This window comes from Haliotis asinina, chromosome 16 (assembly GCF_037392515.1).
Source record: "Haliotis asinina isolate JCU_RB_2024 chromosome 16, JCU_Hal_asi_v2, whole genome shotgun sequence".
In the NCBI taxonomy this organism is placed as follows: domain Eukaryota; kingdom Metazoa; phylum Mollusca; class Gastropoda; order Lepetellida; family Haliotidae; genus Haliotis; species Haliotis asinina.
This window is the reverse complement of record NC_090295.1, coordinates 1,174,703-1,193,823: the sequence shown is the minus strand read 5'-3', so window position 1 is coordinate 1,193,823 and position 19,121 is coordinate 1,174,703. Positions and strand designations below refer to the sequence as shown.

Sequence of the window (19,121 nt, the reverse complement as noted above, 5' to 3'; positions counted from 1 at the left end):
AGGTTCAAAGTTGATTTGCATATTTTGCTGACATTGCTATGATCTATTTTTATTACAGCTTACGTGTTTTTATTAAGAATAAGATTGCGGTCATCAACATTTGTCACGTGCTGGATTGCATCACAGGGACCAGCTAATGACACTTTGGCCAGAGGGCATTCAGGAATAAATATTTTAGTGGGATGCCACCCAAAAGTACGGATTATTTCCCTTTAGTGACGCGTCACACGAGTCGCACCGACCTTTCACAAAACATTGTCAAGATGGCAGGAGGAAAGGCAGCAAAGCTCTCCCGTGAGGAAGAACTTTTGCTTCAGGATTTCAGCAGAAATGTATCAACAAAGTCATCAGCTTTGTTCTATGGAAATGCTTTAATCGTTTCTGCCATCCCAATGTGTAGGTATTACCCTGATTTCTTTTAATTGTAACGTGCACGTGCCACGTTTACACCGGCTGCAGACTTCCTGTTTCGGATATTAATCTGTTTGATTACCTTTGTCCTCCTTGTCTGAGATCAGAATTCATCCAAATCCTATGAAAATGTAGCTTGATTTTAACTTACCATAAACTCTGTATTTTTAAGTCCTCTCACCAAATGCAAACATTGAGGTTTGTCCCATTTTCGATCACTATTTCACGTCTATCTTCCAGATATTTTTCACTTAAAACTTGTGACGAGGGGAAAATCATGATAATTAAAAGAACAGCATATTGTTTATATTGATGAAGGAAAGGAGGTTCGCATTTGTATGATTAGAACATGGATGTTTATGAGGCTGCAGCATTTGGATTCTAAGCGTATTCTTATTAGAACTAGGCCTATGCTCGCAGTTATGTTTTCCATTTTGGTCAGAGAACCACTGACCTCATGTCCATATTACTATCAACTCATGAGCAGATGACATGAAATTTATAGATATGTACATTAAATATGTATATGTTGTTTCATTTTTCCAGGGCTTTTCTGGAGAATACACCAGATGGATCTGTATCAGTCTGGGATCTTGTTTGCAGCTATGACTCTAGTCAGCACCTACTTTGTAGCTTTCGCATACAAAAATGTCAAGTTTGTTTTAAAGCACAAGTAAGTACTATATATTGTTAGATTACATTTTTCAAAGACCATGAACCCATGAAGATCCAGGTTAGAACTGGTCTTCAGCAACCCATGCTTGTAACAGTGGTGACTAACTGAATCGGTGTCTGACTTGGCATGTGACTTCAGAATAAATGGGGAGAAATCCAGCAGAGAAAGTGTTGTGCATAAAAATGTTTAACTTACAGGTAAGGAAAACTGTGTTTCAGTTATTTATGTTTCAACTGTGAAACTGATTTCAAGAATTGCAAAAGAACAATGTTCAAAAATTGCTTTTTATACCACACCCACCTGCTCCTTCTTGTGCTTCCAACAATTTGACCTTCATCCACAGACAACTGAAAATCACATGTATGGATAACTGATGTGTTGAAGTTAAGCCCTTTTCCATCATCATTCCCAACATAGCCTCAATCAAAAGTGTTAAGTCTCTGTTCAGTCCAACTTGGCTGGTGAAGCAGCACTTCACACACAACACTGCGATAAACCAGAGGCTTAACACCGTCATTGGGCAGCCATTTTGTGGAAGTATGTAAAGTGATTTGGGATGCATAAATAAATGTTATCAAGAATTTTTAGTCCATGGTACACTTAGACATGTCTGCATACAACTTAATGGTAAATAAGTAGAGATGAACCATTTTAATTCCAGTAACACATATTTGAAGTCAAGCTACTGTGAAGTTTTTGTCTTTCTCATTCAGTTCAGTATGACCATATTGAAATTCTGGAAATGTTGCCAAGAGATAACATTCTGCTGAGATTTTCTAATTTTTGCACATAGTGTTTATAAGAGCCAGCAATAGATAATGAGATGATCAGAAGAGCGTTCAGACAACAGTTTATATGGGCGAAATGCAGAAATGTTTGGGTTTTGTTATGTGGCTGGAACATTGCAGTGTTAACCTCACTCACTTCCTGTCAAGAAATGATTCATAGCACAAATGTTGTCTAATAGATGGAAAGTGTGATGTTAAATGACAGGTGGTAATGTTACCCTGTCTACTGATCAACAGTCATGGGATTTATGAAGATCTAGTTGCCTCTGTGTCAGTAAAGCGGAAGCGTGAACATGCGGCGTAGAATAGGCCTACAGCAACCCATGCTTGCCACTAAAGGTGACTCTGTTTGTCATAAGAGGTGACTAATGTGATCGGGAGACGCGCTGACTTAGTGGACACATGCCATCAGTTTCCAAATTGCGCAGATCGATGCTCATGCTGTTGATCACTGGATTGTCTTTTCCAGACTCAATTATTTACAGACTGCTGCCACATAGCTGGAATATTACTGAGTGCAGAGTGAATCTAAGCTCACTCACTTGCTCAATAAAGTGAGTTGTGCATCTATGTTTCACTGCCATATGGTATGAGACTATAAGAATGCTGAAACCGGCACACCACAAAGCACCGCCACACATGAAATTCATCATTGAGGTATTCTCCAGCCTCGTGCCATCCTATCCTTTTGGTTACAGTATTTGGTACTTGGACTGTTTCCATAGTTTACAAGAATCTGATGATTTGCTATTGTCGTTTGTTTGCCTAAATGTATCATTGAGTTAAAGGTCGGTGGGGTAACATGGTGGTTAGAATGGTTCCTTGTCAAAATAAAGTCTCAAGTTCATGGACATAATTTGTGAAGTCCATTTCCCCAGCTTCATATTGGTAGAATCTTGCTAAAACTAGTAAAAGTGGTGTAAAACCAAACTCAGTTGTTTACAGTTAATTTGGCTTCAGCAATGTTGAATGAGTCACATCAGGCGAGTTGTGTCATTGTTAGTGTTGTTCTTGCTGAAAGATTTGACTATCTGTTGTTGATAGAAAGAATTAGTAAAACATTTAGTGATGTGAAAGTCGTTGAAAAAGTTTATGTAAAATTTCTGGAGTATTCTGAAAAAAAACGCCCCAACGTATGAATTTTTGCACGCTATGTTATAATTTACATCTGTGTTCATGTTAAGTACACTGTTCTTGTTAATAATCTCGGTGTAAACATACATGTGTCACCAATCATCAGAGATGGGAAACATGTTGATTTCATTGGAGTTCATCTGTAAATATTAATTAATCTACAAATATTCAGTAAACAGTTATTTATTTTCAGCTTGATGCTCATGCTGTTGATCATTGGATTGTCTGGTCTAGAGACGATTATTTACAGCCTGCCATCATATAGCTGGAATATTGCTGAGTGCGTCATAAGACCAAACTAACCCACTCACTTTTAAGAATAAAACAATTTTCTGATTCGGTAAAATTTGTGTTCCAGAGTTGCATTGAAGCGGGAGGAGGCCGTGTCTCGGGAGCTGATGAAGAAGCTTGCTGATGACAAGAAGATGACCAAGAAGGAAAAGGATGAGAGGTGAGCTACAGGCGATGATGGTGGTGGTGGTGGTGATGATGATGGTGGTGGTGGTGATGATGATGGTGGTGGTGGTGATGATGATGGTGATGATGATGATGATGGTGTGATGATGCTGGTGGTGGTGGTGATGACGGTGGTGATGATGATGGTGGTGGTGATGATGATGATGATGATTGTGGTGGTGATGATGATTGTGGTGGTGATGATGATGATTGTGGTGATGGTTATGATGATGATGATGATGATTGTGGTGGTGGTGATTATGGTGGTGGTGGTGATGATGATGATGACGGTGGTGGTGTTGATGGCGATGATGATGGTGGTGGTGATTGTGATGATGATGGTGATGATGGCGATGATGGTGATGATACTGGTGAACACAGAGACGATGTGGGCCCAAACTAGTAGTGACTCTGATGGTGACTGTCATGATGTAGGTGTTGGTGTTGATGGTGAACACAGAGATGATGTAGGCCCTAACAATAGAATTTTCTCTTGTGATGACTCTTTATGATGTAGGTGTTGATGTTGATGATGAATGGTTATCAAGCTCATGATAGAGGTGATGACATTGATGATGTAGGCTGAACCAGTGATGTTGGCAGTGGCTGCAATACATGTATTGAATGACAGTTAGGATGCAGGTGTTGACATTGATGATGTTGGCAGTGATTGCAATACATTTATTAAATGACAGGATGCAAGTGATGACATTGATGATGTTGGCAGTGATTGCAACACATGTATTGAATGCCAGGATGCAAGTGATGTTGGCAGTGACTACAATACATGTATTGAATGACAGGATGCAAGTGATGACATTGGTGATGTTGGCAATCATATTCATGATGAAAGTGAGGCCATTGTTGAGATATGCTAAAGCAGTGACATGAGCAATAACTGTAATCAATGGTGCGAGAAGTGTTCACGATATTGTTATCTCGTGCTGTTGTTGGCATTGTGTCGGTGTCTCGGTCATTTTATTGTTGATACGCTGCAATTGTCATAAGCAATGACTCGAGCATGTTGACCAGCGTCTTGACATCCAAAGGCTTCTTGTCATTGATCTCTCATTAATGTAGGTGATCAAGAGGGGTAATTACAATGATGTAGATCACACTCTTAGCTAAGACAGCGGAATATATTTTGAGAGTGTTCATACATTTCATCTTGCTGATGTGAGCTCATTGCTGTTTCAGAATCCTCTGGAAGAAAAATGAAGTTGCTGACTATGAAGCTACAACTTTTTCCATTTTCTACAACAACGCCCTCTACCTCGTGTTGCTGATAGTGGTGTCATTCTACGCCCTGAAAAACTTCAACCCAAATCTGTATCCTTGATTGTGTCATATCCATGCATGGTTCAGGCAGACCATTTTTAACCTACCTAATCTCAGTCTATGCACATCTCTCACTTGCTTCGACACTGAGTGGAAGGATGTAAAGTTTTGTCCAAGGTCTCTGCTGTCCATCCGTCCAAGCACTCAATGCTCTCCTTATAGAACAGCTCTTTAACGCTGACTCACCACATTCTCGTCCTGGTAACACCTGTGTGCAGACATGTAATTGATCACTGATCATTTTCTCCATTTTCAACTGAGATAGGATAAGTATATAACTATACAATTTGTATTTAAAATTTCCAAATTTGCCTTGGGCAGTTTGTTCTGAATGTTCAGTTAAAGTATGCCAACAAAGAGGTATGAACATGTGAAAAAAAAAAAAAACACTACTGGTAAACACATATAAGATGATCCACGACCTGACGAATGACCCCAATTTGCATACTTGGGAACACCCCACAGACCGATCCACTTGAAACAAGAGGGAGACAGTTTGTCTGATAAATATCGAGAAGTTCATTTTCCCCGTGCGTTTCATGCATGAATTGTTATAGCACACTCGATTTGGGAACAGGTACAATCCCAACGAATTGAATCAACACAATTACTGAGCAAATATGTTTAGGACCACCAATCCAATTAACGAAGCAAACGACATTTTCCTGGGTTTTTTAAACAAAATTGTTGAATATCTAAAATGCTTGTCAATGCCCCAATGATCTATTTGTCTTCGTTTTAACTAAAGGTTAGCATGGAATATCAGTATCTTATGCCTGAAATTGCAGCCTTATCATTTGAAGGAATATGTGGTGTTGATTTCATGTCACGGTTAGCATGTATTGCACGTGCATAGTCGTCAAGCTACCTGTAGCAGCCAAGTGTCCTTGCCCAATTCATTGTACTGCCTCTCTTGTCACAAATGCGCTTAGTGCGCAAGATCATCTAATATGTGTCTAGCAGTAATTCCTTTCAGATCTGTAAAGATCCTGGTCAGAACTGATCTTCAGTAACCCATGGCTGTCGTGAGAGGTGTCTAATGAGATACGATAGTCAGACTTGCTGACTTAACTAACATGTGCATGCATCCCAACTGCATATGATGCTCATCAGGCAGCGACAGTATGGCTGAGTGGGGCATTATACCATAATACCACATACTATTACTTCTGTTTTTGCACCGATTGATTAAATGCTTGTAGTTGAGTTCATTGTTACTTGGTAATTAAAGTATTTATCTGTTCATCTCATTGAGCACCCTTGCTATCACCCTGAAAATGCCACGTTAAAGTTACTCCCCATTTACCCTTGATTAGAGGCAGTGTAATGGATTGGGATGCTCTGGTTTGTAACTTTGTGGATTGCATGTCCTTGTACCCTACTAGCTTGGAGCATTGCTCAGTATATTAATCATTAGATTGTCTGCACTAAAGTGTGCAAGTGCTTATAGTGGGTACATGTGCTTAAATCTTTCTACATATATGTGGGGTACTGGGGTAGCCTAAAGCTGAAGAAAAGTTCAATTACTCGTGCAGATACAATGTGTGAAGTCCATTTCTGGTGTCACCTGTCATGATATAGCTGGAATATTGCTAAAACCATACCATACTCTCTCGCTTACGCTACATATGTGTTTGCCACAACTATTTTGGGGAATTGCTTTGAGACAATGGCTCATAAATTATTTTGATAGCACGGATAAGGTATTTTTATAACCAGGGATTTGCCAAATTGAGATTTTTATGCCGAGTGTCCTTTCTGGACATTCAGATCAATGGTATGAGATATCACATTGTGCTATTAGGAGTTACTTCCCTTTGACTTGCAGTTAAATGCACATGGTCAGCAATCAGGGGCCAGATTCTTGGCTATTCTGATCTTAGGTCTGTCACCACCCATACTTTGATAACTGGATGACATACAGGGGCAGTGGAGTAGATAGTGGTTAAGGCATTAGCTCGTCATGCTGATGACCTGGGTTCGATTTCCACATGGGTATAATGTGTGAAGACCATGTCGGATCGTGCTCGTGATATTCCTGGAATGTAGCTAAAAGTGGCGTTAAGTAAACTCACTGACCCGCTCGGTGGATGACCTTCAAGTTCATACATCACATCTTCTTCCTGTAATACTCTAGTTCCTGACAGACAAATGATCAAAATGGTGTTTTACAAGCATTAATCTACTTAGTAATGTGATCATGTGATAGGTTGTTAAACATGAATTGTTTTGTCAGCCCCCAGTTGACCAAGAGTCAGCACTGGGACTCTGCCATTTATCATGTTTTTCTTTTCTCTGTATTTTCACTGATTTGTTTCCTTGACAACCTGCCAGGAATTACGTGGTTTCTGTTGGCGCCTCAGCTGGTCTGCTAGCTCTGTTTTCAACCAGCTCCAAGTGAAAGGTCACAGACATCGATTTCATCATGATGCACTAGAAACAGAAATTTATCAAATGTCATACACATGGTTTCAAGTGAAAAATAAAACATTTTATTCATTTATTTACAAATATATGCTTCCGTTATTCTTCCTGCTGCTGGAGAATGGAGGTTTTTCGGGTCGTGGTGACCCAGTCATCAACATATAGGTCAGATTTCCTTAGCATTTAGAATAGGTTGGATCATGTCAGTAGATGCTGCTGTTCCACCAAACTGAATATCAGCTGTGACAACAAGGACTTGGCAGTGTAAACTATGCTGTATTACAACAAGCAGACAAAGTTTGCGCTGGTAGGATTCATGAGGTTTTATTTAGCTACATGTATATTCATACCCAAGTTCAACCTGTACTTGAAACGTTAAACATAATATATGTGGGGTCAGTGAAGAAGCCTGTAGTGATTGAAGCATCTGCTTATCACCCGGAATGAAGGCCCAGGTTTGATTCCCCACATGGATACAATGTGTGGTGCCTATTTCTGGTGTAAACCGGCCTGATATTGCTGGAGTTTTGCTAAAACTGGTGTAAACCCATGCTCACCTACTCACTCACTGACTAATATTTATGTCTATGTGCGTAAATGTTTTACTTCACAGCTCAACATTGATCTTTGGTCTCATTCAACAAATCGAAGTTCAATTTACCATATCAATCAAAATGTGTACTGTAATGTGTGTACTTTGCCAGATTTTGTGCATGTTTCAAACTGACAAAGGGAGAATGTCAGTAGTGAGATGACATTGCTAGATTGGCAAAAGGACACATGAGAGCACTGATCTATTTTGCTCAAATTTGATATTCTCAGACCCACATTGGAAATTCTATGGGCTTCAGACATTCTTTATGGACATTCTGATCTTCGACGTGTCCACTGATACTGTACAAGAGGTTCTGTACAAGCTAAGAGGAGCTAAGATAATTTAATCCATCAATATGATCAATACCAATGAAAAAGTGTAGGGTGGACAAACATGTATATACCTGGTACCCTGTAGGGTGAACAAATGTGTATGTACCTTGTACACTATAGGGAGGACATACATGTTTATACCTGGTACACTGTGGGGTGGACATACATGTATATATCTGGTACATTGTAGGGTGGACATACATGTATATACCTGGTACACTGTAGGGTGGACATACATGTATATACCTGGTACACTGTAGGGTGGACATACATGTATGTACCTGGTACACTGTAGGGTGGACATACATGTATATACCTGGTGCACTGGGGTGGACATACATGTATATACCTGGTACACTGTAGGGTGGACATTCATGCATATACCTGGTACACTCTGGGGTGTACATACAAGGTACACTGTATGGTGGGCATACATGTATATACCTGGTACATTGTAGGGTGGAAATACATGTATATACCTGGTACACTGTAGGGTGGACATACATGTATATACCTGGTGCACTGGGGTGGACATACATGTATATACCTGGTACACTGTAGGGTGGACATTCATGCATATACCTGGTACACTCTGGGGTGTACATACAAGGTACACTGTATGGTGGGCATACATGTATATACCTGGTACATTGTAGGGTGGAAATACATGTATATACCTGGTACACTGTAGGGTGGACATACATGTATATACCTGGTACACTGTAGGGTGGACATACATGTATATACCTGGTACACTGTAGGGTGGAGATACATGTATATACCTAGTACACTGGGGTGGACATACATGTATATACCTGGTACACTGTAGGGTGGACATACAAACTTGTATATACCTTGTACACTGTAGGGTGGACATACATGTATATACCTAGTACACTGGGGTGGACATACATGTATATACCTGGTACACTGTAGGGTGGACATACAAACTTGTATATACCTTGTAAACTGTAGGGTGGACATACATGCACATACCTGGTACACTGGGGTGGACATACATGTATATATCTGGTACACTCTGGGGTGGACATACATGTACATACCTGGTACATTGTAGGGTGGACATACATGTATATACCTGGTACACTGTAGTGTGGACATACATGGATATACCTGGTACACTATAGGGTGGACATACATGTATATATCTGGTACACTGTAGGGTGGACATACATGTATATATCTGGTACATTGTAGGGTGGATATACATGTTTATACCTGGTACACTCTGGGGTGGACATACATGTACATATCTGGTACACTGTAGGGTGGAGATACATGCACAGTATATACCTGGTACACTGTAGGGTGGACATACATGTATATACCTGGTACACTGTAGGGTGGACATACATGGATATACCTGGTACACTGTAGGGTGGACATACATGTTTATACCTGGTACACTCTGGGGTGGACATACATGTACATATCTGGTACACTGTAGGGTGGAGATACATGCACAGTATATACCTGGTACACTGTAGGGTGGACATACATGTATATACCTGGTACACTGGGGTGGACATACATGTATATACCTGGTACACTGTAGGGTGGACATACATGGATATACCTGGTACACTGTAGGGTGGACATACATGTATATACCTGGTACACTGGGGTGGACATACATGTATATACCTGGTACACTGTAGGGTGGACATACATGTATATACCTGGTACACTGGGGTGGACATACATGTATATACCTGGTACACTGTAGGGTGGACATACATGTATATACCTTGTACACTGTAGGGTGGACATACATGTATATACCTGGTACACTGGGGTGGACATACATGTATATACCTGGTACACTATAGGGTGGACATACATGGATATACCTGGTACACTGTAGGGTGGACATACATGGATATACCTGGTACACTCTAGGGTGGACATACATGTTTATACCGGTTACACTGTAGGGTAGACATACATTTTCCTGACAACTAAGTAAGATGGGGAGTGGAGTGAAGGTACGGACTAGAAGTGATTTTCAGCAAACTATGTATGTCGTAAGAAGCGATTAACTGATCTGATGCATATCACCGTGTCCCTTTGTGCAGATCGATGCCCATTGTGTCAGTCACGGGATCATCTGGCAGGCCAACACATGTTTCTTCACACGAGCAGGGGTTGTGGTGACGCCACATGCCTAACACGCTGTAAGTTAGAATGAGTGACTTTACGTTTACAGCGCTTTTAGCAATATTCCAGCAATATCACGACGGGGGACATTTACACATTCTACCCATGCGCAGCATCGAACGCAGGTGTTTGCGTGGCCAGGGAATGCTGAAATTATTAGGCTACCCCACCACCCAGGAATAAATTCGAAATATCACAAGCAGCGAGTGTGGGGATATATACGTTGAATGACGAAAGGTTTACTCGCTCTGGACCTCGAGCACAAAGTGTACGTATGTACGTAACGTTACGACCAGTCGTAGGGCTATAGTATTTTTATGATTCATGGGTTTCGTGTTCGTGTGCTGTGTAATGGATGTGTTCTATAGGCAATACTGTGTTACTATACCATCTTTAGTACTACCAGTTTACTAGCTACAAAGATTTCCTTTCGGTAAAATGTGTGAATGTGACAGTCTGACTGCTGTCTTCCGTCGGAGTCATACACATAACGCTGACACGAAGTTGTGATGCGACATGAAGTAGTGACGTTCCTTCAAACATTATGACGTCACAATGTCATGACCGTCTCTGGGTTTCCTTTTTGACAGTAGCGAGAGTACCCAGGCCATCACACAGCGATATTCGTCAACAACTAATGCATTGTCTTTGTGAGGAATACTTTCAAAGTCAGACTCGAAATGATGAATTGCAATGAGTGGGTGAGTTTATTTTTATGCCGAGTTAAGCAATATTTCTGCATTATCTCGGGGACACAGATCGTGATGGGCTTCTTGTACCAATATGAGGAATCGAACCTGGATCTTTGGAGTGACGAGAAAACGCTTCAGCCAAAAGCTATCCTAACGCCCAGGATTACAATGAATACCTGCTGATCTGGCAAGAAAACCCGATAAACACTTACCAGAAAATAAAAGTCAGTTTAAAATGTTACAGATAACATTCGGTATTAGTTACATAAACACACTTATAAGCGGAAATGAATAATATGGCAACTGCACTGTAACCGGAAGTATGCAAAACGAACTGACCAAACTATTTCAAACCGTATAATAACGTGAAAAGGCTAAACACAGCCATCAAAACACGCCGATAAACAATGATGACACCTGTACCACATTTATCACAATACAACACACATTCATTTTCTCGTTTGCTTTCAGTTTAGATAACATCTATGTGAGAGTATGGTTTTACGCCGCCTTTAGCACTATTCCAGCAATATCATGGCGGGGGACACCAGAAATGGGCTTCACATAGTGTAGCTAATCGAACCTGGGCCTTCAGCGTGACCAGCAAACGCTTTAACCACTAGGCTACCCCACCTAACCTCCGTGAGGAATAGAATCCGGATCTCAAAGGTGACGAAAAGACGCTAGACTACCCCATATTTCACCTTCGATACCATCGAACATGAGAGAGAGGGGGAGAGAGAGGAGAGAGAGAGAGAGAGAGAGAGAGAGAGTATGCTTAGGATTTATATATATGTATGTATATGGCAGAAGACCTGTGACTGACAACCAAAATCTAATTTCTACTTGCACCAACAGAGACTATTCACAAATGAACCAGCAACAACTGATATAGCCGTGTTTAAGATGTTAACAACTCACTCTCTTAGAATACACTTCCTGTTGTAACGAGGTCGTTCTAAGTTAACATAGAATCATTTGCTTCCTTGTTTTTCTCATCTGCTGAAACATCTGATTTTAGTTTTACAGCTGTATGAAGGCTTCAATACACAAGAAAATGGCTATCCATCTTAAATCTGTGTAGCAAAACCTAACACACACACACACACACACACACACACACACTCCTTACCATTGTTGCTTGTTAGCAATTGTCGCTTAACTTGAAAAAGAACTCTGAATTTCTTTTTTAAAATATAACAGAAAGTTTCCTCTCCATTATACACGGAAGTATCTAAAAGGAAAACTTACAACAGAAAAGCAGTACAAAAACCTCTCACTGACGCATAAAATGTATGTAATAGGCATCTAGACTCATGTATCATATACTTTTAATGGATGGGCGGTGGAAATGTGTTTTTCTCCATTTGGAATCCCAATACCAAACTTTTTCGAAAATCATGAATTGAAAATAATATATAAAGCATGTGTCATACCTATTCTTAGACGTTGCAAGCCATCACTGCCTGAAAAAAACCCAACTTTTTTATGTATATGAAATATTTTAATTATTGTAAACATCCTGGGTGAGTTCAGCTCGAGGTTTTCAACGTCGATTGAAAAAAATAGTTGTTGATTTCCTACCATTACAATATATATGTTTTTAGTCACATGACTTGGTATTAACTAAATCCATACTATTATGGGATATATCAACCCAATCACTGACGTCACACTGCGCATGTTCAATTAGGACCTTGCCGCCTAATGTGACGCAGGGGGTCGGGAAGTGAGCGCTACCCCTTGTCAACTACCCATGACGATCGATACAAGACGGACTTACGAAACCTATATTTGCCGCAGTTTGGTGTATTTGTGAAGTTGAGAAGTTTGTGACAACCCTGACATGGCCGGGGGAGGCAGAAAAGACGATGAGGGAGAAGAAAGCATGGACTTTGACGACATGGGGGAAGGTGAAGATTGTAATTTTTGTAATTAACCTCAATTTCTGAACACTTTTTCCTGTTTGACTTAGCAAATACTAGCAAAATCTAATGTGCATAGTTAAGTTAGATGACTCAAGGACTAATTCATCTTCATTTTGTGGTCTAACAAGCTGTCGTTAAGTTTTACCGGCAAAATGTTTCGATCGAGGATTCCCCGTTCGCGTCTTTGTTCATTTGCATATCATTTTGTAAATACGAGGTTTCCCGGTTTAGAAAGGGATTTTCCCGTTTCTTGTGAGTTAGATACGATGCGTATAAGCTTTTAATGGTTTGATTGTGTATTTGAGACAATTCTTAAATTTTGTTAGCATGTTTTTGGTAGATTTTTGTGTAAAGCACAAAGATGGGATAAATATCTGGATAAATATCTGGCGTGAATCTCTCTGCGCATGCTCGGATGTGACCTGATTCGTTGACCTCCGACACATGTGAGGCCGACTTTGTCTCGCCTGTATTCAGAAAATAAAATATTTGTGTCTTTTGTCAATAAAGAAACAGTATTTTCAGTTTATGCCAGGGCATGTTCGATCAGAAATTATGAGATACCACACTGATCATGCGATGTTAATATTTCGTCCAAATATTTGAATGTAACCTAGATGATATATATTTTCTTTACATCGATGTTTAATTGCAATATTTGTATTTACGAATAAGTATCATTCAGTGACTAAATTATAGGTAGCTAATGTTATGTCAATGTTCATGTGAAACAGTGAAAATCATTGATGACACCATTCTCACAGCTGGGCAATGATCACACTTAGTGATTGTGGTGTACAAATTTTCAGAGGGGGATAACTTCCCTCCTTTTCGGGGTTCCTACTATTCGCCCCAAGTTGGAGACGATTCTGAAAATCTTACGCCTATGCGTAAGTAGTTTGTGCATGAAGCTTAGTTAATGTTACATAGTTGCATGATATATCTTGGCATTGCTAAGTAGTGAAACTGTGTCTGATCTTGGAATGTATGTTAGTTAAATAGATAGGGTTAGATAAATAGATACTGTTTTGGTTAGTGTTGATTACTTCAGTTGATTAAGGTGTTGTACAACGAATGGCTCACTCTGCTCAAGTCACAGATTAAGAATCTGTGTATACATATGTGTATATATAAGTTTAATGTAAATGATGCAGATACTTGTGCCTGTATTGTGAGGTTTTCTCTGTGTGAAGCCGTACATAGACCTGTGACCTATGAATATATCTGTAAACTTCTGTCACATCTGAGTTCATATCTGCAGATTGCATTACCAAATTATCAAACAAACCTGACAGAATCATGACCACTGAGCATGGCATTTATGAAAAACATTACAAATTATGTTTTGTTGTCTAATTACAACAGTGCCTTGTGCTGCCCCTGTGCAAGGTAGGGGCCTACGAAGTGCTCCCATCAGTGATATGGAATGCTTTGTGAAATATTGTCTTGTTTGCAACCATTTCGAAATATATCAACATTGAACTTTTACCGGAATGTCAGAATAAAATCTGGAAATGTTGCTGTTTTGTAATCTTCTCCATCAGTAAGTTTACCTCAGTACTTCTCTCCTAGAACACGTCCTCATCAGCAGGTGCTTGTTGCATTTTTATTTGAATTTTGTCACTTCAGTGATTTAACAATGCACTGTGACAGCATGGACCAATACTGTCAATATAAATCATTGGATTGTCTGACCAATAAGTGTAGACACAATTGTAAATCCATAAGGTGGTTAGTCTGAATGAAATGATAGGCTGTGTCGGGGTAACTACAGGCGTCATAGGATCATATGATAATGAAAACGTTCTGCATTGTGTTACGTTCAGGCCAGGTGCATGTCACAGCAACATTTACATTGGTTAATGTACCCATAGGAAAGGGCTGAATTGGAAGGTGAAGCTGTATATTTCATGAATGCTGTAAAGGTCCTATTTGATACCTGTGCTGTCCTTGATCAGACACGTAGTACTTCATCTATTGAAATTTTTATATGTTCCGTGACATAGGAACCTTGTAATGTCTTGCTGGATATGTTTGAAATGTAAAAAATCTCGTTACCTGTCTAGGTAAAAAAAACAATTTCACAGTATGTCATGTTCCCGTGTCACTGAACAAACCATGTTCTGTTGCCAGCTTGTGTACTTTTGCGTGTACTTTAGCGTGTACTCATTAGCTTCAGAGTATGCATGACCAATATGTATATGTGACACTGTGGTGATTGCACCAGGGGCTTAAGGTAATCTCGGTAAAGGCAGCAATGCTTCGGTTTGCTTCCTCTTGTAATAATTTTGATAAGTAACAATTTTCAAATATGAGATGTGTTGGATGTTTATTTGAAATGTTACACAAGGGAAAGCTTTGCCTGCATAATAACTTGCTCAACACTGTTGCAGTGTTCAGACATTCAAAGTGCTGAGGTTTGTTTTATTCAGCTGTTAAACCTGAAAGTGGTTTAATGAATAGAAATAGAAAGTAAATTTGTTTGAGTAAAGAGTATTTAGTGAATGTTAACTGATCCACGCATATAACCCTATGATGGAAAGTCTTGTAATGATGTGTTGGATTTTTCTAGCATTCTATTTTGCATTACATGCAATGATTTGGACTGGACTATAGACCGACAAATATTGTACTGCTTGGATTTAGATTTAGATCTGAATGTTTTGATGATAACTGTCATAAGATGGGCCTTTGTTGCATATGAAGCATCTGCAGTTAAGTTCAGATAATTTTATGTTCTTGTAGGGTTTAGTTTCAAATCTTTCATGAAACCAAGAATATGGATTCAGACATACTGTTGCTTTCATGATTTGCAAGAGCCAGGGAATGCTGTCTGGAGAAAGTAATTCTGAAAATAAAGATCATCACGATTCAGTGGTACTGGAGAGAGTGAGTTTAGTTTCATGGGTCCAGTGGTATTGCAGGGATTGGGAAGGAGAACTTTGACATTGACAATGGGCCATTTTCAGGGTTATTAGCCATTTTCTGAATTTAGAATGGGCCATTGTCAATGTCAAAGTTCTCCTTCCCAATCCCTGCAATACCACTGGACCCATGAAACTAAACTCACTGAGGCCATTGTCCTTGTATCAAAAAGCAAACTTTAAAATTTTAACGGGCCATATTTGATTCTAATGTGCAAAATGGCCCATGGCCCCTGCCTTTCCCAATCCCTGTATTGGATATGTCCTTTCTCCTTGTTTACTGTTGACAGAATGTTGGTGCTGAACTGATACCAAAACAATGTGCATTGTTTAACTTTGGCTTATGAAGCAAGGAATCCAAGAGTCCAATATTTATGTCAAGCTTCGTTACAAGAAATATGATGGTTTGTGAAGTCATGGAGGAGTGTAGTACTGAAATAATTGTAACATATGTCATAATTGGGATTTCACTTTCTTCTGAAATAATTGTGTATAAATCAATAACTGTGTAGGCAGAATTTGTCACTGGAATTATGATTGTATGTCCTGATGCAGTGTGTATTTGTCCTTATTCTAGTCAACACATTCGTATAGTGTCTGGGATTGTAATTCTTAACAACATATGACTGTCTCTAAATGATATTGGCCTGTGAAGGGTAGAATAGGCCTTCAGCAACCCATGCTTGCCATAAAAGACGACTATGCTTGTCGTAAGAGGCGACTAACGGGATCGGGTGGTCAGGCTTGCTGACTTGGTTGACACGTCATCGGTTACCAATTGCACAGATTGATGCTCATGTTGTTGGTCCCTGGATTGTCTGGTACAGACTTGCTTATTTACTGACTGCTGCCATATAGCTGGAATATTGCTGACTGCGGCTTAAAACTGAACTCATTCACTCACTCTAAATATTAAAGTCCAGGTGCATGTGTCTTTTGTATATCTCTCTTCAGGTAAGTAAATTCAGTATTTCACAGAAACCTAAATAGGCATATGTGGCACTAGAAATATTTCCAGATATTGACACATTTGAAAGTGTTGCCATCCAAATATGCACTGCTGTGCGATATACAAGCTATATATTTAGGCTAGGAGAATGAGTATGTCATCTGTGTAGTCATGTTGTAGTGACAGCATGGATTATGTGAAACAAGTGCAGTGTTTCCAAGTTGCACTGTTTGAATCAGCACTATTGGACATTGTTGAGTGTGTCACCTTGCACACAGCTGTCTGGAATGCTTGTTTCACAGGTGATACTTACGTATTGTCAGCTTTACAGTATTGCATGACATTTGTGTGTATTTTCTGACTTCTCTTGTGTCAAGAACTTTTCTGATGTTTGGAGATGAGAAATGTGTTTAGGATGAAGACATGTTAGATACATTTGTGAAACAGAAACAGTAGGGACAATTGCCTTGACTGTCGTAATCTTATGATTGAAAAATACTGTCAGTATTTCAATTTGTCCTTTTCCAAATTCATTTTCCAGTATGATCTTACAATCCAGTTTGTCTGCTTGCCTTTGTCCAAGACCAGTATGTTCTGAAAATTCCGTGAAAAGAAAAGATGAGGGCCTCGTTTCTCAAAGCGATCAGAGCTTAGATGACCATGACGCCCATACTTGAACAGAGACATACGACTGTCGTAGCATTATGATCGCTTCAAGGAACGTGGCCCAGGCTTGTCAAGATTTTTGTCACTGAAGATGTTGAATTAAACCAATTTGAAATGCAAATGAGTCGAATGGCTTTTTAAATTTTGTAAAGCTCAGTTTAAACATTGCCAAACAATTCTATAAATTTGATGACTACATTTAGGTAAAGGTATATGTTCAGTATATAAACCTGTCCAAAATGTACCATCAGTGTCCCTACCCCTACTCATCTGTGCTGGACTCTGGTCTGTAGGATGGAGATGAGCATATTTTCAGTGATATTCAGAGTAGTAGCAGGTCTGGTGTTATTTTGGGATGTAGAAGGTACAACTTTTGTATTGTATACGAATCAGTGATTAGGGTGGTAATACGTGACTAAGGTAAGTGCATTGTTATAGAATGGGAGCTAAGGTTAACCTTAGTAAGGTTGCTTTGTGAAAGGAAGGGACTTCAACAAAGCTGCAGTGGTTTCCTTCAGTGTAGGCCCTTGTTCCCAGCTGTATAAAGAAGTACTGCCTGTTTTACATGCCTTTGGGCCAGGAATGTTGAGTCGAGTAGAGATCCATCATGACTCTTTGATAGAATAGGCCTTCAGCAACCCATGCTTGCCACTGACTCACTCACTTAAATTATTCACAGAGCTGACTCCTCACACCACTGGCAAATCTGGTCAGTGTCAAACAGTGTAGCTGTTAGGTGGAGATGAAAGTAGTATTAATGATACACTGTATGAGGTACACAAGTCTGCCTATGAAGTAAATGTGATTATCACTGCTGCTTTGGGTCTGTATGTGAAGAATGCATATTGTATGCTTCTATTAGGCTTCTGTATGATTGACTGATATGCTGCACTTTAAGGCTTCTATATGTGCGCTTATATTTCTGATGAAAAATAAATGCTACATATTTCAGTCATGTAACTTATTTAACTTTATGGCATTCTTTCAGAAATCATGTTTTTTAAATTAAAGTAAACTGTTTCGGATGAGCTAGTTCCTGCTTGTTGAAACGGTAAACTACTGGTAAGTTTTTATAAAATCAAAAGTGGTCCAGTATTAGTTGTTGATGAAAATATTGGTTTTGCTTTTAGCATATTGATACGCTTTCTTTTTCACTCTCTGTGCTCAGCTCTGTATTACTTAAGTTTCTGATTTGTCTGCCAGAAGAGGAAGAGGTTGCTGAAGAGGTGACAGAGAAGAAAGGAAAGAAGAGAAAAACTAGAGATGGAAGTGAAAAGAAGAAGAAATCTAAGAAGAAGAAAAAAAGACAAGCTGAAAGTGACATGGAACAGGTAAACTATCGAATAGAGTCAGGTAGAAACAGATGTAGAACAGGTAAACTATTGAATAGAGAAGGTAGAAAGTGATGTGGAACAGGCGAACTGTTGAATAGAGATGGGTAGAAAGTGATGTGGAACAGGTAGACTGTTGAATAGCGACGGGTAGAAAGTGATGTGGAACAGGTGAACTGTTGAATAGAGACGGGTAGAAAGTGATGTGGAACAGGTGAACTGTTGAATAGAGACGGATAGACAGTGATGTGGAACAGGTAGACTGTTGAATAGAGACGGGTAGAAAGTGATGTGGAACA

At 39.6% G+C, this 19,121-nt stretch overlaps 2 protein-coding genes across 14 annotated transcripts in view; both read left to right on the top strand.

The window, feature by feature from the left end:
• The first annotated feature begins 202 nt into the window (after positions 1–202).
• LOC137268297 (translocon-associated protein subunit gamma-like) lies at positions 203–7,314 on the top strand. The gene is made up of 5 exons (XM_067802845.1): positions 203–396; positions 958–1,084; positions 3,368–3,460; positions 4,663–4,794; positions 7,138–7,314. The coding sequence occupies exons 1-5, from the start codon at positions 264–266 to the stop codon at positions 7,202–7,204; spliced, it is 552 nt and encodes a 183-aa protein (XP_067658946.1). The 5' UTR covers positions 203–263; the 3' UTR covers positions 7,205–7,314.
• A 5,373-nt stretch (positions 7,315–12,687) lies between these two features.
• LOC137268659 (chromodomain-helicase-DNA-binding protein 4-like) overlaps positions 12,688–19,121 on the top strand; it is a 51,482-nt gene continuing 45,048 nt past the window's right edge. For 9 of the 13 annotated variants that reach the window (XM_067803242.1, XM_067803240.1, XM_067803239.1 and 6 more), the window contains exons 1-3: positions 12,688–12,937; positions 13,762–13,842; positions 18,695–18,822. In XM_067803242.1, the coding sequence (XP_067659343.1) occupies positions 12,871–12,937; positions 13,762–13,842; positions 18,695–18,822 (276 nt within the window). In that variant the 5' untranslated portion in view covers positions 12,688–12,870. The remainder of the gene's footprint in view (positions 12,938–13,761; positions 13,843–18,694; positions 18,823–19,121) is intronic. The other 4 variants (XM_067803246.1, XM_067803245.1, XM_067803243.1 and 1 more) reach the window with 1 other exon arrangement.